Source organism: Herpailurus yagouaroundi, unplaced genomic scaffold, assembly GCF_014898765.1.
Source record: "Herpailurus yagouaroundi ecotype Mexico unplaced genomic scaffold, PumYag 100, whole genome shotgun sequence".
In the NCBI taxonomy this organism is placed as follows: domain Eukaryota; kingdom Metazoa; phylum Chordata; class Mammalia; order Carnivora; family Felidae; genus Herpailurus; species Herpailurus yagouaroundi.
The window spans coordinates 21,961,610-21,989,605 of NW_024412391.1; the positions used below are offsets into that span (position 1 = coordinate 21,961,610).

The 27,996-nt window shown below is 38.1% G+C and overlaps 1 protein-coding gene and 1 long non-coding RNA gene across 2 annotated transcripts in view; one reads left to right on the top strand and one right to left on the bottom strand.

The window, feature by feature from the left end:
* Nucleotides 1–23,527, top strand: part of IQUB (IQ motif and ubiquitin domain containing) — a 119,396-nt gene extending 95,869 nt beyond the window's left edge. Inside the window, exon 13 of the mRNA XM_040472093.1 lies at nucleotides 23,419–23,527. Coding sequence (XP_040328027.1) covers nucleotides 23,419–23,427 — 9 coding nt within the window. The 3' untranslated portion in view covers nucleotides 23,428–23,527. The remainder of the gene's footprint in view (nucleotides 1–23,418) is intronic.
* LOC121028410 (uncharacterized) lies at nucleotides 1,838–26,836 on the bottom strand. The gene is made up of 3 exons (XR_005789219.1): nucleotides 26,822–26,836; nucleotides 16,470–16,474; nucleotides 1,838–1,925 (listed from the first exon to the last, which is right to left on the bottom strand). It is a non-coding gene; the product is annotated as an uncharacterized LOC121028410 (long non-coding RNA).
* Between the last annotated feature and the right edge of the window lie 1,160 nt (nucleotides 26,837–27,996).

Sequence of the window (27,996 nt, forward strand, 5' to 3'; positions counted from 1 at the left end):
TATTTCAACCAGAATGCATTATTCTCTTCTCTCCATGTTTATATGTTGCTTAACCCCTATTTGTAATTGCTTTAAAGTTTGAGAGATACAGTTAGTTGTTTATATAACTGTGTCCCAACTCAGTTGTAAATCTGGAGAAACAGTCAGTCATTCTAGACTTCACAGAGTGAACTTATACATTGTATCTAATACTTTTTAAAAAGATGTGTTTGGGGGCGCCTGGGTGGCTGTCGGTTAAGTGACTGACTTCAGCTCAGGTCATGATCTCACAATTCGTGGATTTCAGCCCCGCGTGGGGCTCTGTGCTGACAGCTCAGAGCCTGGAGCCAGCTTCGGATTCTGTCTCCCTCTCTCTCTGCCCCTCCCTTGCTCATGCTCTGTCTCTCTCTCTCTCCCAAAAATAAATAAATAAAATTTAAAAAAATAAAAAAAATAAAAAGATGTGTTTGATGATCTGCATCAGAGTTGGCAGGAGAAAACCTATAGAGATTCCTTTTGTAAAGAAAAAGTATTCTCAGTTTATCTTTTAAGTTAGTCTGCATCTTCACATGTTATATTTGCTTAATGGTTGTGTATGTCAGCAAAGATTTCAGAGATCCTTGGAATAAAATGGTTATATACGTGTACAACCTGAGCAAATTCAGCTTTGTAATTGACTGAGATAATGATGGTATCCTTCGGAAAGGTTGTGGTCATGGTCTCAGAAAAAATCCTTGAATAAAGATTATTAAAATAAATGTGGACTTAAGTAAACTTTAGAGACACCCAGAGAGAAAAACAAAATGTACCTAGTGAATTTTCTTCTCTAGTTGGCTCTAGTTGGGCAGAAAAAAAATACCTGCCACCCAAATATCATTAGACTAGAAAACAAACAGAAATAATGCTTTGGCAAGAAAACAAGCATGTTAAAGAGCTTTTCAAATTGTTAAAAGGTGGATGGGAAGAACATGAATTAAACCAGTTCTTTTCAAAATTTAAGTCTTTTTCAAGGCATGAGGTAAACACTTTCAATAGTTTGCTTTTTTTCATAGTTGTTTGCTTTTGCAACCTAATTAAAAATTATTCTTTGTACAAAGATTCTATCTCTGATGTTTAATCTACCCATTCAGACCAAGACACTGGGGTACAAATTTAGTGGGCAACTTACCAAAAACCTGAAAAGCAGAACTGTTATTAAGGGCAAGGCTCTAAAAGGAGAGTTCATTCTTTGTATGCTACAGCAGATTCTCTCCTTGGTGCAACTCTATAACGTGCTGCAGATCTCCAATATCTTTGAGTCTTTTTTTTTTTTTAATTTTTTTTTTTAACATTTATTTATTTTTGAGACAGAGAGAGAGAGAGAGCATGAACAGGGGAGGGTCAGGGAAAGAGGGAGACACAGAATCTGAAACAGGCTCCAGGCTCTGAGCTGTCAGCACAGAGCCCGACGCCGGGCTCGAACCCACAGACCGTGAGATCATGACCTGAGCCGAAGTTGGACACCCAACCGACTGAGCCACCCAGGCGCCCCTCTTTGAGTCTTTTTTTTTTTTAATTTTTAAAAATGTTTTACTCATTTTTGAGACAGAGAAAGACAGAACGTGAACAGGGGAGGGACAGAGAGAGATCGAGACACAGAATCCAAAGCAGGCTCCAGGCTCCGAGCAGTCAGCACAGAGCCCGACGCGGAGCTCGAACTCAAACGGCGAGATCATGACCTGAGCCGAAGTCGGACCCTCAGCGGACTGAGCCACCCAGGCGCCCCCGCCTTTCTTTCTTTCTTTCTTTTCTTTCCCTTTTCTTCCTTCCTTCCTTCCTTCCTTCCTTCCTTCCTTCCTTCCTTCCTTCCTTCCTTCCCTAAAGTCAAGGAAATTTATTTCCTGAGGTCATGACACAGGAAGTAGACTCAGCCACAGCTGTGGAGGTCTCCTAGCGGAGGCCAGAGCCTTACGGACATGCTGGACGAGCCAGGACGCTTACGGGGAAAGGTCCAGTTACGTCGGCTAGTGCTCAGGACAGGGGAGAGCTGTCCCAGAGCAAAGGTGTCAGGCAGGTGCCGGCGCGCCCGGCTTCACTGCGAGACCTCGCGGAGGGGGAAGCGTCAACAATTTACGGAGGCTCCAGCCACTGGGTCAGATTGAGACAAACCGTGCGTGGTGGGGTTTGCGTCAGCAGGCCGGAGACGTTTCTGCTTTTTGATCATTATCGCCTGGGGCCCCATCGGGGTCGTGGAGGGCTGAGCCCCAAAGCTGGGAAATTCTTCAGAGCTGCTCATATCAAGAGACTTCTCGCTGCTGCTGGCGGTCCAGGGAGCGTTCCGTACCGCAAAGCCCTTGGATGGCGCCTTCGACTCCTCGGGGGCCGGTGGCTTCACGTACACCTGCAATGGCTCGCTGTCGACTACGTCAGCCAGGTATTCCTCGTCTAGGTTGAGAATGTGGTGCATGGCCCCCTCCACGTTCTCCGGGAGCCCCGTCACCGTGACGCACTTGGGGTCTGGGGCGACCCGCTTCGCGGGAAGCGAAGGCCCACCGTGAATTCATCCGTTATTTTGAGGATGGCTTTTCCACGGGCACAGTGCCTTTGATTCTTGAACGGATTGGTTTGGAATAGGATCTACCCTCTAGAGTCAAGGAGAAACGAAAAGAAGGGCCTATGTGCTGTATCTCTTATACCAAGATCAGTGCATTTGTTTGGTACGCAGTCAATATTTATTGCATAAGTAAATATTCTTGTTTTTATGACAACATCCATTTTATACATGGTTACCATATTGCTTAACGTTTTATCTCAGTATGTTATTGAAGTTTCTAATTTAAATTATTTAAAATAGATATTAAGACATGGGGATTATCGACGATGGGAATAGTTTAGATTAAACATGCTTGGATTTAGCGGAGTGCATTAGAACAGATCTTTACAGGCGCATGAGTATTTTTCAGTGAAGACTAACTTAGGGATATCTGTTAATAATGATTCAGAAAATTAAAATGAAGTGTTTAGAGTCCGCATTTTGTCATATTTGGACTTTAATGCTCCGCATATTCTCAGATCTGCTGTAACCTGAGGATCTCAGGTTAACTCCTTGATGCTTATCCATGGAGATCCGAAACACCAGCTTCCTCTTCTTTCGGGAGGCCCAGATTTCCCCGCGTTGTCCATGGGAGGCTGGCATGTGTCTCTAGGACTGAACTAAACTTCCCTATGTTGTGAATAATTGGAGGAAGCAAATTATACACAACTGAAGCAAGTTTCTGTATTTCTCTTTTCTTGGCATAGATTTAAATCATGATGTGATCATTTTCAATCCCTCCCTATCACTTTTCCCACTTTCTAAGCAGACGTCTTCTTCCAGCCTCCATTTATTATATGATTACTTTGTCAACATAAGGTGCTTCAGTACATCTACTTTATAAATATACGTGTAGATGTATTGCATACACGTACTTTAGAAATGTATGTATAGATGTCAAATACTCAGAGGATTCTTTGTACCAAGGAAAACTGATACTTGGCCCGACAACTCCACTGCAAGATTGTGGACATACCAGTTGGCATTTAAGAGAGGTACCCAGAATCAACTTGCTTCCTTTGTGTTGGTCATGGGTGACCATGTAGCCTCAATTCAGTGCACATCCTTTAGGCTTAGTGGTTGAGGGACCAGCAGGCTGCCTGAGACTTTTGGCTCCTGGGTCAAAAAGCACCAGTGTTTTGGCAGAAAGGACACTTGTCTAGCCACTAACTCCCCAGATGTTTATCTATTGATGGGCATAATGAAGGCTTCAGCTTATGTTGTGTCTTTAACTTAGTCTCTCTTCACTCCTGTGTCTCTGACTTAGTCTCTCCTCACTCATGGCCTTCTCTAGGCCACTGTTACAGCATGGATGTCTCTCACTGCTTGTTGGAATTTGGAAGGTAAATGTCTATCAACCTAAGTAGCTGAGGCAATAGTTTTCTTCTCTCAAAGATATGTAACCATACAACTGGAGCCTTAACTGTTTAATGTTAGAACAAAATAGATAAGAATGTCAGGAAGTGGGGTGGGGGACAGATATATGAACCTTGTAGAGGAGAGATCTAAAAGGAAGGTTTAAACTTTCCTAAGCGTGTATAAATTAGCAATACGTATGTATGTGATTTGTTGAGTTCCTTCTTCTTACATACCAAGTAAGTACTTGTGTACCCTTCCTAACTCTGTGAAATAGGGAGTATTATTACCTTGTTCAAAAGGTGAGAACTGTCTTCAGAGGTTAAATAATTTGCCAAGGTGACATGGCTAGTAGGTAATGGAGCCATACTGGCTCCACCTACTCACTCCAGATGTTAGCTCTGAACCCTTCTGCAGAGATGATGCATAGATTGTGTGACTGGAAGTACACTCCTGGGGCTGTGCGAATGGCACAATCACTCTGCTCTGTTGCCCTGGGCAAAGAGAAGGGTGGACTTAAAATTCTGGTTCCTTTGTTCTCTTTTGAATAGCCTCAGATTGTAAGTAGTCTCTATTTTTTATGCTCTAGGGCCCTTGAAGGAAAGGCAGCTCTAGGAAAGGGAAGATCATTTTTTTGTTGCTCCTGTGTAGAGTAAGTCTGGGTTTTATAGGGCAGTGCCAGATTGATTTATATTCTTTCCTGCAATGAAAAAAGACAATTTTTATTTAAAAAGGAAAGATTCTTGAAGGCGGTGGGAAATGAATAGGATTAAAAAAGGTTATATTTTTTTCTCTTTTGACATTTTCTGCTACATTGACATTTTTCTGTGGTGTTTGGTAGGGGGTGAGACCTTTTCTGTTTTGCTTTATTTATTTATTTATTTATTTATTTATTTATTTATTTATGTGTGTCTTAAACAAATCAAGCTCTTTGTTTCAAACTATTTCTATTGTTTTTCCTTTTTTGCTTTGTGGGAGCAAGTCTTTATAAGAAAATACTAACTTGCTTTTATTTGATTCAAGGTCAAAATACATTTGTTGAAAAAAAGATCTATATATTCTAGAAGAGAAATGAATGTTTCTCTGTTTTAAAGGACTTTAAATATTTAGCTTCTGAAAAAAATCACAATTATATGAACACTGGGGCACCTGGGTGTCTCAGTCAGTTAAGCATCTGACTTTGGCTCAGGTCCTGATTTCATGGTTCATGAGTTTGAGCCACGCATCAGGCTCTGCGCTGACAGTGCGGAGCCTGCTTGGGATTCTCTCTCTCTCCCTCTCCTTCTATGGCCCTGCTCTGCTCTCTTGCATGTTCTCTCTCTCTCTCTCTCTCTTTTCTCTCTCAAAGTAAATAAATTTTAAAAACATATGAACACTAATGCCACGTTTATGCGATATGTGCATTTTTGTTGAACTTGATTTTGATAGGCAGGGTGGATAATTTAGGATACAATTCTCCTTTGGTATAAAGAGGTATCAATATAACATTTCATCAAGGAGCACAAGTGAAGGCTTCCCAGCTCACACTGTAAAGCTAGCATGCCACATTTTGGAGGGCTCTTACATTAGTAAGTTGGTCCTTATGAAGACCATTTGTGTGGTGGATAATTGCTTGACTACACAATTTTATTAGTTTAAGACTCAGAGAATTATAGAATTTCAAGAATTGAAATGACTACCAGTCATTTACCAGGCTTTAGCCTTCCTGTTTTGTTAGATATTTTTTGCTCTCTCTTCAAAAATCACATTATGCATATTACAATAAAGAAAATACCCTGTTCGCTCTTCCCCTTGTGTAAAGCCATTGGCACCTATTTTAGTTTCCTAGGCCTGCCATAACAAGGAACCAAGGTGGCTTCAAACAACAAAGATTTATTCTGTCACAGTTCAGGAAGCCAGAAGTCCAAAATCAAGGTGTCAGCCAGGTTACTTTCCTTTGGAGGGTCTGAGACAGAATCTGTTCCACGTTCCTCTCCTCTCCTCTGGTGGTTCCCAGCAATCCTTGGTGTTCTTGCATTGTGGACACATAACTCCAGTCTCTGCCTCCGTCTTTACATGACATTCTCCCCTGTGGGTTTTTGTCCAAATTTCCCTCCTCTTATAAGAACACCAGGCATTGGATTAAGGTTCACCCTAATCCAGAATGACCTCATTTTAACTTGATTGTTAAGTACAAAGACACCATTTCCATATAAAGTCACACTCACAGGTACTGGGGTTAGGACATCAACATATCCTTTTGGGAGATACAGTTAGGCCTACACTGGCACCACCAGGACATATTAGACGTAGAAGTCCTATACTAGGAGACAGAATCCATGCTTGAGTGAACAGTTAGTGAAACACTATTCATTCATTAGTTCCATTATTGCAAATCTTAAAGGACTGGTCAGAGTGTTTTATTTTCCTAGAATATTGACTTGAAATGAGTCGGCTACAGATTGTTGTATGAAAATCTCATATTGGCTTCATATTACTGATTTTTGCTATAAAGGGTTGGAAAGCTGGTAATTTTCGTGGTCTTAGGAGTTTGTTAGGCATTAAGAAAATGAGTCAGGATGTATCTGTACCACTCTGTGGCCAGAGGAAGGATTCTGAACTTAGCACTTCCCACTCCTCAAATTTGCTTGAGGAAATTGAAGGCTCGTCCCAGGAGCAAGAAGAAGAAACAGATTGGAGTGGGGACAGAGGCTAAGACTTGGCACTGAAGGTGTGGGTGACTTCTCTCTTGGGCTTGAGCAGCCTCACTCAGGAGTCTTATCTCTACATATAGTGACGTGCTGACATGCCTGGTTGAGGACTTCTGCACATCATCAGCTGGCATACATTTAGGTGCCCAGGGGAATCTGGAGAGGTATACATGAAGAAGGAGGCCTGCATGTTAGGGTCTGCCTCTGGATAACAGAGCAAAGAGAACAGGGTGGGAGGATCCCACTGACCTGAGGGCTGGGCCAATAAAAGGCAGCCCAGAGGCTTCCCTGCAAGGAACTCGCTGAGGAAGGATGAAAAATTCTGGAACAGGACCCTGTATGTCATGTGGGAATACTCATGATCAGACATTGTGAAGCTATTGAGAAACCACAACTTGCTTGGTGAAGAGAAACATCTTTGAATTTTTCTACACACTTCAATGAAAACCTCCTTCTGATGTGCATTGGCCCATGTGCCTGTATATTTGGGAATTGAGGACAGCTTGCTGGGCTCTCCAGTGGAGACATTTTCCCCAGGTGTCTGGGGGGAGGCTTTGAGCCAAGGAAAGTGTTTCACTCAAATGAAGTAGTCTGGGTCTTTTCAACGTAGGACAGATCAGGTATGAATGTTATTCTTTGAAAAGCCCTGAAATTGTACACAAAACTTTCTGTAAATTTCCATGTACTTTGTGAGGATGAAGGTCCATAACTTTCAATGGAAGGCCTTCATGACGTAGAAAAGGCTAACCTTAACTCTTTCCAGTCTACTCTGAGTTGATTGAACACGATGAACTTTTGTCTCATTTAGGACTATTGTTCTACGTGGGATACTTTCCCTTCTCTTCCTGCCCTCCTTCCACACCCATCCTCACTCCTGCTGGACTCCTCCTCAGACTGCAAGTCTTAGCTTAAAGTTCATCTCTTTCTCTTTCCCATCTAAAGAACGTTGTCTCCTTGCCTGTTATTCTCTCCTCAGCTCCTTATGTGTTTCCTCTAAAACATGCATCAAAAGATACATAATTTGTTTATTTTTAATCTATTTCCCAAAGGGCAAGGATCTTGTCTGTCTTGTTTCTCTTCAAATCCCAAGTGCCTAACCCAGTGCCCAGATGTTCATAGTCATAGTGCAGAGTAAATGTTCAGGAAATATTTATTAAATACAAAATACTTAGAGAACACATTCTAACCTCAGGTAAGAAACCAAAGAGCATTAGATTTATAGAATCATAATCCTTAAAGACAGTTCCAGATACTTGCTTTTTACACTACATTCATAATTATTTGTGCTGATGAAATCACCAGCTGTACCCATAATCAGAGCTTAATTTACCTTTGCAAAAGAAACAGAATTTCTTAAAGTTCCATTAAAAAAAAACAACCCCAAAACAGATATTAGCAACCAGTGAAGCAAACTCTAAACTGAAATGAAATTTAGAGAACATTTTCTTCAATCTAATATAAGTTGCAAAAAATAAAAGAGCCCAAATATTTCTTGTTACCAATGCCCACATTTCCGGGCATGTAAAAACATGATGTATTCTGTTACTCTTTTGTGTACCAATAATTTCAAACCTAATGTATAACAACTCACAGAGCAGTGCACTCACAAAAAAGGGGGCTCAGGAAAGACTTATTTGGTGCCCAATTCTTTGACAGCTTTCAATGGCTAGGCCTTTCTGTGTCTGTTTTTATTTTTTTATAATTTTTAAATTATTATTATTATTATTATTATTATTATTTTGAGAGACAGAATACGAGTGGGGGAGGGACAGAGAGAGAGAGGGAGACACAGAATTTGAAGCAGGCTCCAGGCTCTGAGCTTCAGCATAGAGCCACATGTGGGGCTTGAACCCATGAACCACAAGATCACGAACTGAACGGAAGTTGGACGCTTAACCAACTGAGCCACTCAGGTGCCCCTGTGTCGGTTTTAAAAGAGAGATCTATACCTATAAATATTAGCCTCAGTTTCAATATAGTTCTAGTTTACTTTTAAATTTCCAAAGACAGTCCGATAGGATATGTGAATCTGTATCTTTGTACTTAAGTGACTTCATTTTTTAAGAAGTTATTTAGCAGCCCTTTTCAGGACAGTATTGACAGTGAATAATTTAATTATTCATCCAGGACAATTCTTAAACTTAGGACAATGATGACTGATGTAACGGCACTTCAGCTTAAGGAACAGAAAACTTGCTTTCTACAGATTATTGTTCCTTCATATAAAAATATAATGCACATCAGAAGGGATTAAGTTAAAACTTGATTACCCACTGAATATTTTACAAAAAGATTTTTCCCCAGCCCATTGACTTAAGGAATGTCCTCATTTTTCAGACAGAGGTTTCAAATAATTGCACAACTTGCTTAGGTTATAGCTTTACCTGTAGACTTCTAGGTTCAATAAAATGTTATGTTAAAAGCAAGTTTTGTATTTATTTATTTGTGACCTTTCTATAGACCTGTAAGGAAATACATTTAAAATGTTAAGATAGTATTCTTTTTCTAACAAAAGCACTGCACACTGTAGAAAAACTTAAAAGTGAATAAAAAAATTCAGCATGCCGTAATAAAACTGTGATGAATATTCTTTTGATGAAATACTTTCATCCATTTTTGAATTATTTCCAGAATAAATTTTCTCTGTGTACAATTTTAAAGTACATTATACATGTTTGAAACTACTTACTGGTACTTGATTATTATTAATAAATCAAATGTAATTTTTCTTTAATACACAGTCTATACTATTAAGATAAGGAATAAAGCCAAACAAACTGAAAAAAATGAAAATGGCAACCTATTCCTAAAAATATTAACTAGGAAAAAATAAAATAGGCCAATTCAGTCCTTTAGGTCATGTTAATTACACTGTGATTACGTTCAAACTCCATGAGGGCAAAGATTTTTGTTAGTTTTGTTCACTGCTTAATTCTTATGCCCAAAACAGTACTTGCCATATATTAATACTAAAAATCATATGTAGGATGAGTTAATCAGGGCAATATGATAAAATTATGGTTTGTAGACAGTTTAAAGCCCCTTTCGGCAGTATAAATCTAAATAATCAAAATGGATTCATTTAGTACCTTTATGTTTGGAGCCCACAGATATTTGCCTCTACTTTACATATGAGGAAACCACAGCTCATATTAGTCTCTTTGGTTTTTCTTCCTCTAATAGTCCAGCAAAATTAAGAACTGAGCCACACAACGAGAAATGAATTACAAATCTACTATGATGTTTATTAGCTAAAGATATCTAAAATTGAGATCTATATATTATACATAACTGATGAGAAAATCATTCTTTTTTTTTTCTTTTTGGATTTTTAATTCCAGTAGAACTAACATACAGTGTTATATTAGTTTCAGGTGTACAATACAGTGATTCAACATTTCCATACACACCCAGTGCTCATCTTGGCAAGTGCCCTCCTTAATCCCGATGACCTATTTTACCCATCCCCCCCTCACACCTGCTCTCTGGTAACCATCAGTTCGTTGTCTATAGTTAAGAGTCAGCTTCGTAGTTTATCTCATTCTCTGTTTCTTTTTCCTTTGCTCATTTGTTTTGTCTCTTACTGTCTTGAATTAGTATTTTTGTATTTGGGGGGTAGATACTCAGTAGCACGATTACTGGATCATACTTTTGACGTTTTGAGGAATCTCCATACCATTTTCCACAGTGGCTGCACCAGTTAGCGTTTCCAACAGTGCATGAGGGTTCCTTTTTCTCCTATCCTCTCCAACATTTGTTTCTTTGTTTCTAATTTTAGTCTATTCTGACGGGTATGAGGTAGTATCTCATTGTAGTTTTGATTTGCATTTCCCTGACGATGAGTGATGTTGAGCATCTTTTCATGTGTCTGTCTTTTGGATGTCTTCTTTGGAGAAATACCTGTTCATTGTCTTCTGCCCATTTTTTAATTGGATTATTTGTTTTTTGGGTATTGGATTGTGTAAGTTCTTTATATATTTTTGCTACAAACCCCTTATCAGATATGTCATTTGCAAATATCTTCTCCCATTCAGTAGGTTGCCTTTTATTTTTGTTGATTATTTCCTTTGCCGTGCAGAAGTTTTTATTTTGATATACTCCCAATAGTTTATTTTTGCTCCTATTTCCCTTGCTGCAGGAGTCATATCTAGAAAAATGTTGCTACAGCTGATGTCAGAGACATTACTGCCTGGTGCTCTTCTACTATTTTTATGGTTGCAGGTCTCACATTTAGGTCTTTAATCCATTTCGAGTTTATTTTTGTATATGGTGTAAGAAAATGGCCCATTTTCATTCTTTTGCATGTAGCTGACCAGTTTTCCCAGCAACATTTGTTGAAGAGACTGTCTTTTTCCCATTGGATGTTCTTTCCTGCTTTGTCAAAGATTACTTGACCATATAATTGTGACTTTATTTCTGGGTTTTCTATTTCTGTTCCATTAATTTATGTGTCTGTTTTTGTGCCCATATCATACTGTTTTAATTACTACAGCTTTGTAATATAACTGGAAGTCTGGAATTGTGATACCTCCAGCTTTCCTTTTCTTTTTCAAAATTGCTTTGGCTATTTGGGGTATTTGGGTATTTGGAGTATTCCATATAAATTTTAGGATTGTTTATTCTAGTTCTGTGAAAAATGCTGTTGGTATTTGATAAGGATTGCATTAAATGTGTAGATTGCTCTGGGTATTATAGGCATTTTAACAATATTTGTTCTTCTAATCCATGAGCATGCAACGTCTTTCCATTTCTTTGTGTCATTTTCATTTTCTTTCTTCAATGTTTTATAGTTTTCAGAATACACATCTTTCACCTCTTTGGTTAGGTTAATTCCCAGGTGTCTTATTTTTGGTGCAATTGTAAATGGAATTGTTTCTAACATCCCTAATATCCCTTCCTGCTACTTCATTATTAGTGTATAGAAATGCAACAGATTTCTGGGGCTCCTGGATGGCTCAGTTGGTTGAGTGTCTGACTTTGGCTCAGGTCATGATCTCGCGGTCTGTGGGTTTGAGTCCCACATTAGTCTCTGTGCTGAAAGCTCAGAGCTTGGAGCCTGCTTCAGATTCTGTGTCTCCCTCTCTCTCTCTGCCTCTCCCCCACTCATGCTCTGTCTCTCTCCATCTCTCAAAAATGAATAAACATTTAAAAAGTTTTACAAAAAAAGAAATGCAACAGATTTCTGCACATTGATTTTGTATCCTATGACTTTACTGAATTCACTTTCCGTTCTCATAGTTTTTGGTGGAGTCTTTTGGGTTTTTTATATATAGTATCATGCCATCTGCAGAGAGTGAAAGTTTTATTTCTTCCTTACCAATTTGGATGCCATTTATTTATTTATTTATTTATTTATTTACTGATTGCTATGGCTAGGACTTGTTGAATAAAAGTGGTAAGAGTGGACATCCTTGTCTTTTGCCTGACCTTTGGGGAAAGCTCTCACTTTTTCCCCATTGAGTATGTTGTTCACTGTGATTTTTCATATATGGCCTTTATTATGTTGAGTTGTAGTTGTGTTACCGCTAAACCTACTTTGCTGAGGGCTTTTATCATGAATGGTTATTTTATTTTGTCAAATACTTTTTGTGTGTCTGTTGAAATGATCATATGGTTTTTATCCTTTCTTATTGATGTGATTTATTATGTTGATTGACTTGTGAATATTGAGCCACTCTTGCATCCTGGAAATAAATCTCACTTGATCATGGTGAATTATTTTTTTAAATGTATTATTGGATTCAGTGTGCTAATATTTTGTTGAGGATTTCTACATGTTCATCAGAGATATTGGCCTATAGTTCTGCTTTTTTGTAGTGTTTTAATCTTTTTGGTATCAGGGTGATACTGACCTCTTAGAATAAATTGGGAAGTTTTCCTTCTATTTTTTTTTTTTTTGGAATAGTTTGAGAAAAATAGATATTAACTCTTCTTTAAGAAGAATTTAAGAGTTAAGTTTTGTAGAATTCACCTGTGTAGTCATCTGATCTTGGACTTTTGTTTCTTGGAAGTTTTTGATTACTCTTCAGTCTTCTTGCTGGTAATTGGTCTGTTCCAATTTCCTGTTTCTTCCTGCTTCGGTTTGGGAGGTTATATGTTTTTAGGAATGTATCCATTTATTCTAGTTTGTCCAATTTGTTGGCATATAGTTTTTGAAAACATTCTCTCAATTGTTGGTATTTCTGTGGTGTTGAATTTTGTTTCTCCTCTTTCATTAGTGATTTTGTTTATTTGAGTCCTCTCTCTCTCTCTGTGTCTCTCTCTTTTGATGAGTCTGGCTAGAGGATTATCAATTTTGTTGACTTTTTTCAAAGAACTAGCTCCTCATTTCATTGATCTATTCTATTTTTTAAAGTTCTCATATTATTTATATCTGCTCTAATCTTTATTATTTCCTTTCTTCTGCTGGTTTGGGGTTTCGTTTGTTGTTCTTTTTCTAGCTTTTGTAGGTGCAAAGTTAGGTTGCTTATTTGAGAATTTTCTTGCTTCTTGAGCTAGGCCTGTATTGCTATAAATTTCTTCTATGAACCACTTTGCTGCATCCCAAAGATTTTGGACCATTGTGTTTTCATTTTTGTTTGTTTCCATGTACTTTTCGATTTCTTGGTTGCCCTGTTGATTGTTTAGTAGAATGTTAATTAACCTCCATGTATTTGTGGTTTTTCCAGATTTTTTTTCTTGTGGTTGATTTCTAATTCCATAGCATTGTGGTCAGAGAAGATGCATGGTATGAGTTCAGTCTTTTTGAATTTGTTGAGGCTTGTTCTGTGGCCTTATATGTGATCTCTTCTGGAGAATGTTCTATGTGCACTTGAAATGAATGTGTATTTTGCTCTTTTAGGACAGAATGTTCTGAATATATCTGTTAAATTCATCTGGTCCAGTGTGTCAGTCAAAGCCATTGTTTCCTTGTTGATTTTATGTTTGAATGATCTGCCCATCAATGTAAGTGGGGTGTTAAAGTCTCCTACAATTATTCTATTACCATCAATTAGTTCCTTTATGTTTATTATTAACTATTTTATGTTTTTGGATGATCATATGTTGGGTGCATAAATATTTACAATTGTTATGTCTTCTTGGTGGATTGCCCCCTTTATTATAATATAGTGTCCTTCTTTGTTTTAAAGTCTATGTTGTCTGACACAGGTATTGCTACTCTGGCTTTCTTTTGGCATCCATTTGCATGATAAGTGTTTCTTCATCCACTCGCTTTCAATCTGCAGGTGTCTTTAGGTCTGAAATGAATCTTTTGTAGGCAACATATGGATGGATCTTATTTTTTTTATCCATTCTGTAACCCTGTCTTTTGATTGGAACATTTAGACCATTTATATTAAAAGTAATTATTGATAGATATGTATTGCCATTTTATTATTTGTTGTTGTTTTTTGTAGTTTTTCTCTGATCCTTTCTTCTCTTTCTTTCATGGTTTGTTGGTTTTCTTAGTGACATACTAAGATTCCTTTTTTTAAATTCTTTGCATGTCTATCAGTGGTATTTGATTTGTATATATTTATATATCATTGGGTCTGTACGTAACATTTTTTGTATATAGCAGTCTGTATTAAGTTGATGATTGCTTAAGTTCAAGCCCATTCTTTACTTTTCGCCCCCACCATGTTTTAGGTATATGGTACCACATTTTACATCCTTTTAGTTTGTGAATTTCTTGACTGATTTTTTTTCCACAAATACTTATTTTTACTGCTTTTGTGCTTCCTACTTTTCATAGTCTCACTTATGGACTTTGTTTTTCACCCCAGGAGTCCCCTTTAATATTTCTTGTAAGGCTGCGTTAGTGGTTGGTCATGAACTCTTAGTTTTTGCTTATCTGAGCAACTCAGTTTATCTCTCCTTCAGTTCTGAATAGTAGCCTTACTGGATAAAGTATTCTTGGCTTTAGGTTTTTCCCTTTCAGCACTTTAAATATATCACACCTCCTTTCTGGCCTGCAAAACTTCTGCTGAAAAATCCTGATAGCTTTATGGGCTTTCCTTTGTATGTAACTCTCTTCTTCTTTTCTATTTAATTTTTTTTCTTTATCACTACTTTTTGCCATTTTACTTCACTGTGTGTCTTGGTGTAGCCCTCCGTTGGTTGATTTTGTTGGAAGATCTCTGTGCTTCTTGGATCTGGATATCTGTTTCCTTCCTCAGATTAGGGAAGTTTTCAACTATTATTTCACCAGATAAATTTTCTGCTTCTTCTTCTCTCTCTTCTCCTTCTGGGATCCCTATAATGCAAATGTTATTATGTTTAATGGAGTCACTTAATTCCCTAAGTTTGTTCTTGTTCTGCATAATTATTTTTTCTTTCATTTGTTCAGCTTGATTACTTTCCACGACTGTCTTCTAGTTCATTAATTCATTCCTTTGCTTCTTCCAGTCTGCTATTTATTCCATCAAGCGTATTTTTTAAAGTTTATTTATATTTGAGAGAGAGAAAAAGTATGAGCAGGAGAGGGGCAGAGAGAGAGAGGGAAAGAGGGAATCCCAAGCAGGCTCTACACTGTCAGCGCAGAGCTTGACACGAGGCTTGATTCCATGAACCGTGATATCATGACCTGAGCTAAAATCAAGAGTCAGATGCTTAACTGACTGAGCCACCCAGATGCCCCTCTATCAAGTGTATTTTAAATTTCATTTATTGTGTTCTGCTTCTCCGGTTAGTTCTGTGTTTTCTCTCTCTTCCTTGACATCTCACTGATGTCCTCCACTCTTTTCTCAAGTCCAGTGATTATCTTTATGATTAATCCTTTAAATTCTCTATCAGGCATGTTAATAATATCCATTTCGCTTAGATCTCATGGTGTGGTTTTGTCCTCTTCTTTCATTTGTGACATATTCCTTTGCCTCCTCATTTTGCCTACTTCTCTGTGTCTGTTTCTCTGGGTTAGGAAAGTCAGCTAAATCTCTTGCTTTTGAAAGTAGTAGGGTGGGAGGTGCACTTTTACCTAGGTGGCACCGGTTCTTCTCCACAGGAGATGAGCAGCCTTCATGGAGACCTGGACTGGCCTGACCGTCCACAAAGCACACATGGGCTGGGATGCAGTTGTAACAAGGTACAGGTAGTGTTGGCAAGGTTTGCGCAGGTCTTCTGGGGGAGAGGTTCTGCAGCACCAGGACTGAAGCAGGCCTGGCCAGAGGGGGTGGGGCACAGGGTAGGTAAGTTAGATAGTGAATGCTAGTGCTGCTAGTGCTGCTGGTTCTACAGGTGATTCTGTGTTTATGATGAGGGACAGCGGAGGAAGATGGCACCCATCAGCTCCCCTGTTCCTGGAGAAGTCCCTCAGCAAACTGAGATCAGCAACTAAGTCTCCCTGTTGCAAGCCCCCGGCACCCTATGCCACTATTCCCAAACTGCATCTCCACAGCCATCTGTTGCATGTCCCTTCGAGGGCAGGAGCTCAGCCCCCTTTTGCCCTCCCCTCAGTCTACCAGAGCTGAGCCTACTCACCTTCAGAGTTCTAGGCTCCAAGTCAGGTGATTGCAAGGACCCATGGAATTTGGCCCCTCTGATTCTTAAAGCCAAATGCCACAGGGATTTCTACTTCCCCGTAGGCTCCCTGGTATGCTAGTCTGTTTCTTGCCCCTCTCCATGCCTGTAGCTCCCTCCTTCTGGCTGTCAGACACATGGGGTTTGGGACTCCCACTGAGTCCTTGCCCTTTCTACCCTTTTCCATGTGGCCTCTTCTCTACATTTAGTTGTGGAGTTTGTTCAGCTAGTCTTTGGGTCCTTTTCTGGCTTATTTGCTCTGATGAGAGCAAATATCTAGTATCCATGGGATGAGGTGAGTTTAGGGTGCTCCTACTCTACCATCTTCCCCAGAAGTTGGAAAATAATTCTTAAAACAATTTAGAGAAACTCACTGAAGCTCTTTATGTGTAATATTACTTTTGGACCTGATTGTTGTGCACTCTGGGTTAATTTGCTAATTAGCTAATTTAACTACATTCTCGTTTAGTTTTTTCATCTAGTAGCCTTAGTGTTTGTTTACATTTTCTGATTAGGTTGGATGAAGATAATTGTTAATAATATCTCCCTTGTGATCACTTGAAATGAATGTAAACCACTTGGAAAATGCCTTTTCAGAACTTGTTGAACCCAAAGTTCTTTGTCCTGTAGCAGACAATCTCTGTTAAATTTCCCAAAGTCTTATCTTGTGCATCTTCAGCCAAGCCTGATGACTCGCGTTCAGTCTCTATGCAGACTTCCACTTGTCTTCCATCATTATAACTCCTTTCCCTCTAAATTCTAAACTCTTTTTTAAAATATAATTTACTGTCAAATTGGTTTCCGTAGTAAATTCTAAACTCTTTAGCAACTTGGAAATCCAATTTTTGCTGCCTTTTCCTCTGTTACTCCTAGTCTAAGCTTCCACTCCTTGAGTCAGAGTAGAAAAATACCTCTAGGCAGAATCCCAGGGCTATCATGAAACTCACATTACAAGTTTTTTCTTCTCTGGAGAATCATAGTTTTGTACTGCCTGTTGTTCAATACCTGAAAACAGTTACCACATCTATTTGGCAAGTTGTGAAGTTTTTTACAGCACGAATGACAAACCTGCTTATACTACTTGCTCTGTCAAGTCCAGAAACAGACATCTTATTTACTTTTTGTTATGCTTTTTTCATCGTGTTCTTCTTTTTTTCTTTCCTGACTGAATACACTTATTTATTTTGGTTGAATACATTTATTTCATTCTTTTTTTTTTTTTTTTTGGTGTGATTTGAAATCAACACTCTATTTCCATTAAAGAGTGGAAAATTTAAAAAAATATATATTTGCCTAATATAATATATATTATATATATTAATATAATATATATTTGCCTAATAATATTAATATTAATATAATATATATTTGCCTAATATTTGAACCTTTATTTTTGTAACAACATCAATAACTAACGAATATATTTAAGATTGCTCCCTCTAAGAATGTGATTGTGAAAATTGAGGCATAAATATTGGAAAAGAAACTTCTGAGTCACAATTTAGAATGTTATTATTTATACCTAGAAAATCTAACAGAATAAAGTAATTTATTATATCTAATAAGATAACTTAATAATCTGGCTACAAAATTAAGAGTCTTTCTGTATACTAAGACATGTATTGGCCCCTGGCAGAGGAACAGCAGCAGCCCTAGGTAGACTTCCTTGGTTCCCCTCAACTTTGACAAAGGCAGTCGGGATAATTGAAGTTCTCCAGAGGGAGGTGAAACCCCACCAGGATGAATAGCCTGAGGTTAGGATTGTAATCCGGATAGCTCAAATCGGTGAACAAAAGGGAACTGCTGCTGTGCATAAAATACAGTAGGCTGGCATCTATGTGGAAAATGCTTTCTTCAATATCATACTGCTTCTGATTCCCCCTGCCCCCCTTTGGAGGTGTGTATATGTGTTTAAAAAAGTCTCCTGTTGATTTTCCTGGAAGGATAAGAAAGATTATCTTAACACTGGTAGAGAAATCTTGGAACATGCTAAGGCTTGGAGAGATAAAGGTTAACCAAGATTCTTCTACTGTCTTGAGGGCTACTCGCTAGCCTTCAAGATGTAATTCCAAATTGAATAACTAAATCTTTGGGGAAAGTGTCATGGTCATTATGTCCTATGAATCATATCGGTAAGAGAAGGGAGATGGTTCCTTAGAAGAAACATCTGTGAACAGGAAAGGGTGATGTTTTTCTAAAGGGTGGTAGACACTGGCTCTGTGAAAGTATAAAGAAGAGATACTTTTTTTTTTTTTTTATATATGAAATTTATTGTCAAATTGGTTTCCATACAACACCCAGTGCTCATCCCAAAAGGTGCCCTCCTCAATACCCATCACCCACCCTCTCCTCCCTCCCACCCCCCATCAACCCTCAGTTTGCTCTCAGTTCTCAACAGTCTCTTATGCTTTGGCTCTCTCCCACTCTAACCTCCTTTCTTTTTTTTTTTTTTCCTTCCCCTCCCCCATGGGTTCCTGTTAAGTTTCTCAGGATCCACATAAGAGTGAAACCATATGGTATCTGTCTTTCTCTGTATGGCTTATTTCACTTAGCATCACACTCTCCAGTTCCATCCACGTTGCTACAAAAGAAGAGATACTTTTTAAGGAGAGGGAAAAAAGGCAGCTGTCAACTCAGAGAAGCAAGGATAACAAATGAGTTGTCGCTACAGAGAGGTGATCTCTGGGGGAAAAAAATGACTTTTTTTTCCTAGGACTGTGGGCAGCCTTTTATGTACCATGTAATTTAAATTTTTTCTCCAGTGTTCCAATTTCTTTATTTTACCCTTCTTGTTTCTGGCATACTTCTGTAGCCTGTGCATTAGCACTGTGAGCAGTTAACCTAATGAGGAGTTAAGGAAAGTGCAGTCTTACTCAGCTTGTGGCATTAAAATTGCATCAAGAAGGACAGTAGGTCTCAGTGAAGCAAGGGAAGCTCAGAACAGCAGCACTCTAGCCCAGAGTGCTAAGAGGATGATTTAGGGGAGGGCATTGAGACAACTCCCTACCCATTTGTCAAATGCACCAGAGAAAGGCAACACTTGATCCAGGGAAGGCTAACAATTGGGTTATATAACAATTTAAATAAGTTCATGAATATCTTCTTCTTTAATGTAATTTTAACTTCCAAATGCTGTAATATGCATATTAACATCATTAACGACAGCAATAATAGATAATATTTAGAGTGCTTGCTATTTCTATACTTTGTGTTGTACTTGAGTTATCTCATTTAATCCTCGAAAATGATTTATGAGGAAGATACTACCATTTTCTCAGATGAAGAAATAGAGTTTTGATGAGATTAAGTGAGATTAAGTAACTTTGGTCATGCTTACACATCTAGTTAATGAAGTAGCCAGCATTCAAATTCAAGTACCTGATTTTAGACCCTACCTTTTTACATACTCCGAATAAGCCAAATATAGTGAGTACCGATATATAGAATAAATAATACAGCCTACAGCACAGCCCCATGGATAGACATCAGTACTTCCAGAAGTGATCTCGCACACTGGAATTTTATATCCTCATGAAGTAGGTAGAAAGAGTGTTTTCTGGAGGTAAGGTGAGCTGGGCATTCTATTTTCCGTCTGCTAAAACAATAGGAATTCTTTTCTTCCAGTCAAAAATATTAAGTAAGTCAAGGCCATCTATGAGCATAACATACTGGGCATATAAGGTCTGGAAAATAAACACCTGCTGTACCAGGACTAAGGCCATCTAATGGTTTTTACGCAAACAACTCAAGGGAGGATATCTCCTCAAATGTGTTTTTGAAGTACATAGTGTTTTATGAAAAAAATGAAGATAATAAATGCTGCATATTAAAATGTTTGTGACAGGTACGTTTAAAGTCTTCTCTGACCTCCTGCCCCTAAGTGTGTTCACATGACAACTTCCTTGAATAAATACTTAGTCTGGAGGCTATTCTGGAAAGCACAGGTCTCTGATACACTTGGTAACTATAGTTACAGTTGTCTCTTCTTTTCCTGGAATGTAAAATAATATATCATCATCTCAGAAGTCATTTTGAAAGCCTTAATGAGATAAACACTCATTTTTCCTTGCAATATTCTTATTGTTGAGTGCTAGTCATAATTTCCTTCTCTTAATGATAAAAATGATGTCTAGCCATAAAGCAGAAGCAAGATGTGAATGCTAATGTCTTACAACTTGAAGAACAAATCTATTAATTAAAAAAGTATTCCAAGGAAAGTGTTTTTCTTGTCATTATTAAAACAAAATAACTAATTTATTTAATTAATGATTATTCTGGATAATGATTATATTGAGTTTTAATTGGCTAATCCATACAAACTTGGCAAAACGTTAATGCAAAACTGATTTTTTAAAATGTTCACCAAAAATTGAAATGTTCCTCTCAGCTTGGAAAAGCAATTGTAACACGTGGAAGAAATGGGAAATTAATCCAGTGGCTTGGTAATGTGAATCATTCCCCTACTCCCTGATGTCTCTTGTGTCTTGTGGGAAGGGACTCTCCTCCAGGGGCTCCAAAGGAAAAAGGTTAACAAAACTTGTCTCTTCAGTTCTTATTCATGAGAAGGCATTTAGGAGGAGATTTTAAATTTTACTTCCTCAGTTATACTAAAAGGCATATCTATAGTAAAATAGAAACACCTTAATAAATATCCTTCAGGATAGATTTGCCAATCTTTCCTGTTATGTCCAAGGTATGGTGTTTCCCCTACAAAGAAATAGAGTACTTGATATGCCAAGTAGAATTCTTTTCCAACTTAGTTTCTACACCCATTGCTGAGGTCTGTGACTTGAGCTCAACTTGGGCTGGGAAACTGATTTGTGTGGGTCCTGGATGCTGTCCCTACCTTTTTATCCTGTTGTGAACACGATGGGTAACAAGAAAACACACTGGCAAAGGCGTAGGGAATGATTTTGGCTGCACATTTTTATTTCTTAAGTAAAATTTTGTTACTCTGTTCGCTTGTACCTTACCTTCAGAATTTATTTCCTTATGAATTCTGAGCCTTCTTACCACTGTAGGAGAGCCCCAAGTGCAAACATTAAAGAGACTATGACTGTCATCACTACTCCTTATTCTTCCCTTTAACCCAGGTCCAAAGTGGCAAGAGCAAGTTTTTTAAAGTGACACCAAAGCCAATAATCAAGAGAAAAAGATGAAGTAGATTGAAGCAGGAGCTCAAGAACAAGTGACAAGGACTGCAAACAGCTTTTGGTGTCTGTAGCTTGTCACCATGTGCCAGCAGATAGGTAGCCCACACAATGGGCCAGATTGTATCAAAGAAAAATAGTTGAAATGGCCATTTTTCAACTAGTGGTGTCTTTTAGAGGTGTAACATATAAGAGCAGGTCTACTGACTATATATTTCAACAGATTGCTACATAATTACTTATACAGGTGACTTTATTTTATTTGAAAATAAACATATTGACTTATCAGAGAGTGAGCTGCTTGAAGGCAGTGCTGATTCATATTTATTATTCTGTCTAAATCTATCTAAATATCTAGATATATTTAGATATCTATCTAAATCTAAAATAGTGTAAGCATCCTTGCAAGGCTGGAGAGCTCTCTCTTTCTGCCCCCCCTTTATATATATATATATATATATATATATATATATATACACATATATATACATGTACACATATATACATATATCTATACATACATATATATACATGTACATATATATGTATACATACATATATATACATGTACGTATATACATATATATGTATGTATATGTAATTTATATGTGTATGTTCTATATCTATATCTATATCTATATGTCTTTATCTATCTATATATCTGTTAATCTCACCAGGGCTGGTGAAAGAGAGAGAGAAGGAAGGAGGGAGACAGAGGAAGGGAGGGAGAAAGAAGGAAGGGGAGAGAGAGAGAGGCAGAGAGAGAGAGAAATATACAAACCTTCCATATTTTCCTCCCTGTAGTGATGGAGTGAAAAAGAGATTTGCAAGACAGCTGTGTTCTTGGTTGCATTGAGAAGTTATTGTTCATTCTTTGGTGGCTGTGACTCCTGCTCCAACTTTTGGACACAGGCTCCTTGTGGACATGCAGTAAATCCAACATTGCCTCCACCCTGCTAAAGGATGCTTAAGTTCTATCAGCTCTCCTAGACACTAAGATTCTTAGAAGGCTCTTCCCACATCTTTTTGAGGTGGTGGTGAACTATGGTATTTTGGGTTCTGTACTGAGTTTTAATGTTGAAGGAGTGGTTTACCTCTATACCACCAACCAATGTTTTGGACACCACCTGAGTGTCATATAATCCAACACAGTTTTGATGCTGTTCACTCAGAGGTAGCATTAGATCCCACAGGCTCAGTCCCGGAAGACTGCTCTCTACTTCACATGCCAGTTGCAAGTCCAGGTTGTTGGATGTGCTTCTGACTGAATGGCTATAAATTAGAAGTTTCCATGACCCCTTCCCTGGTTTTGATTAATTTGCTAGAGTAGCTTTCAGAATTCAGGGAACCCATTAATTCATTATATTACTAGCTTATTACATAGGATATGAAAGGATGCGAGTCAACAGTCAAATGGAAAGATGCATACAGCAAGGTGTGGGGAAGGTGCAGCAGACACACCACTCTCCCTGGATCTCCTCATGATCCAGGAACCCATAAGCTCTCTGAACCCTCTCCTTTTGGCTTTTCATGGAGGCTTCATTACACAGGCGCTATTTATTAAATCATTGGAAACTGGTGATTGATTCAGCCTCTAGTTCCCTTCCTTCTCCCTGGAAATCAGGGGGTGAGTCTGAAAGTTCTAACCCTCTAACCACATGGTTGGGTTCCCTAGCAACCAAGCCCCATCCCTAGGTGTTTCCAAAGCCACCTCATAAACATAAACCCCATTGCGGTGGAATGAAGCTTATTATGAATAATAAGATGCCCATTTCACCTTTGTGGCTCTGAATCAATTTCAGGAACTGATGACAAGAGACCAAATGTTATAACAAAAGATGCTTCCATTGTTGTTATCACTCAATTCCAGAGGTTTTAGAAGCAGTGAGCCAGGAACCATGGATGAGGACCAGATATATATGAGAAATATATTTTGGTCATCTGAATGAACAAATATATATGTCAAAAACCAAACTGTACACAGAATAAAACAAGGTAGAAAGACGAGTTTATTGCGAGGTTTTTGACCTGCAAGCTGGGAAACTCAAGGCTACAGGAGCTGTGAGTTCTGGATTGCTCATGGAATAAAGGGTTTTTATGGGGTGAATGTGGAAGTTATTTGGCTTTTTCAGCTGACTGGTTGCCTAGTAGTCTTCTTCTTTATTTGCATTAGGGTGACTGAGCCAGGGGAACAAGGAAGTCCAAAGATGACGTGAGCAGACTTGGTGTTTGAAGATTGGCTGGCATCCGGGGGTTGACTGGCATCCTCTGCTGATTTCTGAGAAAAGCTGCAAATTCCTGAGAATTATGTTAGGTAAGGTTAAGTTTTATTGTTCTTTAATGCACCTGTGTTGGCCAACTCTGTTTTTGTCCCCAACATAAATAACTCTGTCATAGTTTTGGTTCTACATACAATTCTTATAAATATCACACTCTGCAAGGTGGTAGGTCCTAATAACAACACCTTCTGCAGCCTTCAGATCTGATCACTTGCAGAATTCATATTCTCCGTATCTTGGGAATGGGAAAATTGAAATTTGGTGGCTAGCGGTAGAGGTGTGGTGGTGGTTATGTGGAGTTTTGCCATAATGTCGTCTCTGAACAAACCTTTCAGAAAAGTTTCTGATTCTGATATTTGTAAGTTCTCTATTCCTAAAATATGGACCATGTGTGCCCAGCATAAGCTTTTGTTGTCAAGTCCTGGAAAATAAGATCCTACAAGGCATCTGACACTATCCTGTTCATATTATATGTCAGAGTAACACTTGAAGTAACATGTCTTCGTATTACTTAATTCTTATTAGTAGCTTGGTTGTTTGTTTAAATCTCATTAGTAGCTAATTCATGTAATTAACTGTAATTTTCCAGGATGGTCTTTTGGTAGCTTACGAGTATCAAAATGTGAAATTTCCCCTAAAGAATGATAAATAAATTCATCACTTTCATCACTGACATATGGTCTTTAATGTCAATAATCTAATAAAGGTCTTAGGTTAGACTCATAAAAATAAGTAAAGATTAGAAAATGAGACCTGTAGGAAAAGATTAAAGGATCATTCAGAAAAACTGAGAGCCCTTTCATTGATAATCTTCATTTTTCTGATAATAAAATAAGGAGAATGTTCATCACCTTCATAAAGGAGAATTATTGTTCTTCATAAATAATAGAAGGAAGAGTAAACAAAGTGTTAATTTTAACACTTGAATGGGTCAGAAATTTCACCCAGTTGGAAAATATTAAGGATTACTTTAGAAATGAAAAATTTAGAATTATTCTTTCTGGATTAAGACAGGACAGATTTCTGATTTGTTGGTTGTGATCTGGGACAGGTTAACTAAAGCACGTGGACAAATCTGATCGCTTTAATAAAGTTCAGTCAACTGTTTAATCTTAGAAACCCTCTGTCATTCTTAGAATGGCCTCTGGAGGTCAGGGTTGAGGCATGGTGTGTTGCTGAGTTCCCTAGTTCACTGTCTTTGCGGTTAGAGTACCACAAACACTGCTACTTTTGGTTCTCCATCTGGTATCACTCATAAACTCTAAGTTTGTTTACGCATAAAAGATAATTCAACTAACAAGCTAATGTGCAATATTCTGTGTTATTGGATATTTGCATATCTTTCTAAACATTTTTAATTTATACATTTAAGTAAGAGTCTGTATTAATTTCTGTTAAAATAAAGTAGTTAGGGCTCAAAGAACATTAAAAAAATCTGTTAAGGTCTTGAAATATGTAAAGACTTGTAAAATAATACATATTGAGAGTGAAGGCACCTCAAGTTTAAAATAATAGGATTATTTTAATTTTTCTCACGTTCCTAAAATTTAGGATTGCAATCATTCTTTTAATTCAAAAGCATTTGAAAGCTCTCCAAAAAATTTTAAAAAACCATTTGGAATGAGGTAGAATAATTTACCATTATTACTGTACGTTAGTGTTTTTATTAGCCCCGACTCAGAGAATGGCAGGCAGCCAAAAGACATCCATCCTCCCCCGAGTCCCTCCTGTGCATCCTTACTCCACAGTCCAATGACTAGTGAAGGCCAGCACCTAGGAAGGGGGGATTAGAGGAAGGTTCTATATTTGAGAAGCTCTTTACCAATTTTTGGAACTACATGTTTTCCTATTCTTTTGCTATTTTCTGCTTTCTTCCCGTTTATACTTCTTTGTGTTTAAACAATGCTCCCGGATATCCTTGAATATTTTGGAAAAATATGAATGGTATTCTTATATTTTCAACGTCTAAATGTTTAAAACATTTAAACATCTAAACGTCCTAATGAGTTGCTGTATTTAATTATATATTGTGTGGTAATGAATATGAGGATGATTGAGCTGTTTCCAGATATTATTCACTTAGAAAGAGTATGCCCTGGTAATTCTGGTAATGCCCAGGCTTTTCCTAGGCCTTTGAGTCCCTTCCCTCATTCCTGCCCTCATTCCCAAACCTTATTCTTTAAGGCTCCAATGTCTTCTCTGTGAAGGTTTCTCAAATTCCATCATGTGAATTTCACACCCCTTTCTGGGTTTTCTCACCGGATCTTATACATACCTCTGTTAAAACTCATGCAGTGGCATGTTTTTAAGTTCTTCCATGTTCCTAAAATTCACAGTTACAAACAGCAAGGTAATAGAGGATATCAAAACATTTAAAAACCAGCAGAGTACCAGCGTTGATCAATTGGAATGGAGACCAGCTTGAAATAACACTGGCATGGTGGGGCTTAAAAAGATCTCTTCAGGCTACCTTCTGAGCTCATCAAGGGCAGGACTTCTGCATAACTTGGTATTCTTAGGACCTAGCACAGTACTTGGCATTTGATTGATCAATAAATGTTTTATGAATAAGTGAATGAGATATCAAGAAAAGTTATTCGTTAATTCCAGGACAAACCCTGAAGTGTGAGTAGTGACTTCAGGATTGCCTGACACCATTTAACGTTAGACATTAGGTTAGCTTGTGTTGTTCCTCATATGAGGTGATCCTAATGACACATTCCACAAGATCTATGCGTTGAATTATTGTGACAGGCCATCTGTTCTCACACTTTCCTGGTATATTTTTGAGGGACAGAATGGGTTGATTAAATTGGATTTGTGAAAGAACAGATAGTAGATAAGCCTGTTTCTCAAAGAAATAAGTCTATGATGCCATTTAAAAAATAACCTGTAATTAATTATTTAAAAGATACCAAACATTTTGAAAGCTGTTATTCCTCATAAGTTACTTTCACGTATGGTAGGATACATACTAGATGAGAGTCATTCTTCATTTAATGTTTATTTATTGTGGAAAAAGATTCTTTGGATACAATTTAGAACTATTTAAATTGAGGAAATAAGTGTTCAGTTTGCCTCAGGGTAGCAATTCTTCAGAGACTTTTTCTTTATAACCTTAAAGTAGAGACAGTACATGTCAACCTGGTTTCCAACTATCTTTCCTGTGATGATTCCTTTATCTTATTCATTGGGATGGCTTTAGTTTCTTTCCACTTTCTTCTAGCAGTTGAAACTTTCTTCTTAGCAGAGTGGTGGTTCCTTCTCTCCTACCCTAAGCGATGCACATACCCCCACAGCACACGTTGAACTGAATAGACTCAATTTGCTCCTCTTAGACTGACGCAGGGGAATAAAGTTTGGGGCCAGTGCTGGTCAATTTGAGGTTAATTAGACCTACATAAAATAATTATTTACCTCTGTTTAATATAGTGCTTCTAAGTGATGAAACCACAGCAAGGATTAAAGGGCATGAGTTTTGTCCCTCCGGTTAAGTTAAAATGGAAATCAGGGTGGAGCTATAGGAAGCTTTAATCTTACAGTCCAAAGGTTCCAGCTTTCTCCTGGGAGACTGTGTGATAGCAGGCAAATCTTGGAACTTCTGGCAAACCTTTTTCTCATCGGGATTATTAAGCATTTGGCTTAGCTCACCTCTAAAGTGTTACATGGCCCCAAAATTCTACAATTTTTAAAACATTTTTAAAGTTTATTTATTTATTTTGTCAGGGTGGGAGGGGCAGAGAGAGATTGGAAGGGAGAGAATCTCAAGCAAGCTCTCCCTTGTTGATGAGGGAGCATAAGGCAAACTGATGCCCTGCAAGCCCCCCTCCCCCAGGTGGGATATGTGTGACATTCCTTAGGTGCTCCTGGCTGCCCTGAAGCTAAGAGAAGGAGAAAACAAATGGCTAACTGAGGAGATCACAGTCATGCAGGACATGAGTCTCCATCAGTTTACATACGTCTTAGTAAATGACAAGAAAAAGGCAATCTTATCAATAGCCTAACCTCCAGAAACCTATAGACTCAGTTTCCTGGAGCCTTAACATCACCCTCCCCACCATAGTGATGTGGGCAACAAAGACAAGAATGGAATGGTAAATAAGAGTAAATTTCCTCATAACCTGCAGCCCATTGACGAATACTTGAGATAGGCAGAGTAAAACGTTCCTCCAAGAATGCTCTATGGTCTTAATGCCTTGCTAGAGAAAAACAACTTTAGCTTGACAATAACTACGTCTCAGGTATCTTATTGGTCCTCTTTAACATAGCAACTCCTTTTGGAAACTTCCGCTTTTGCCTTTACCTCCATAGTACACAACCAGCCACTCTTCGCAACCCCAGTGCAACTCTTATTTTCCCATGGGGTCTGTCCTCGTGCTTTAATAGAATCACCTTTTTTTAAATTTTTAAAAAGTTTTTTAAATGTTTATTTTATTTTTGAGAGAGAGAGAGAGAGAGAACGGGGGAGGGGC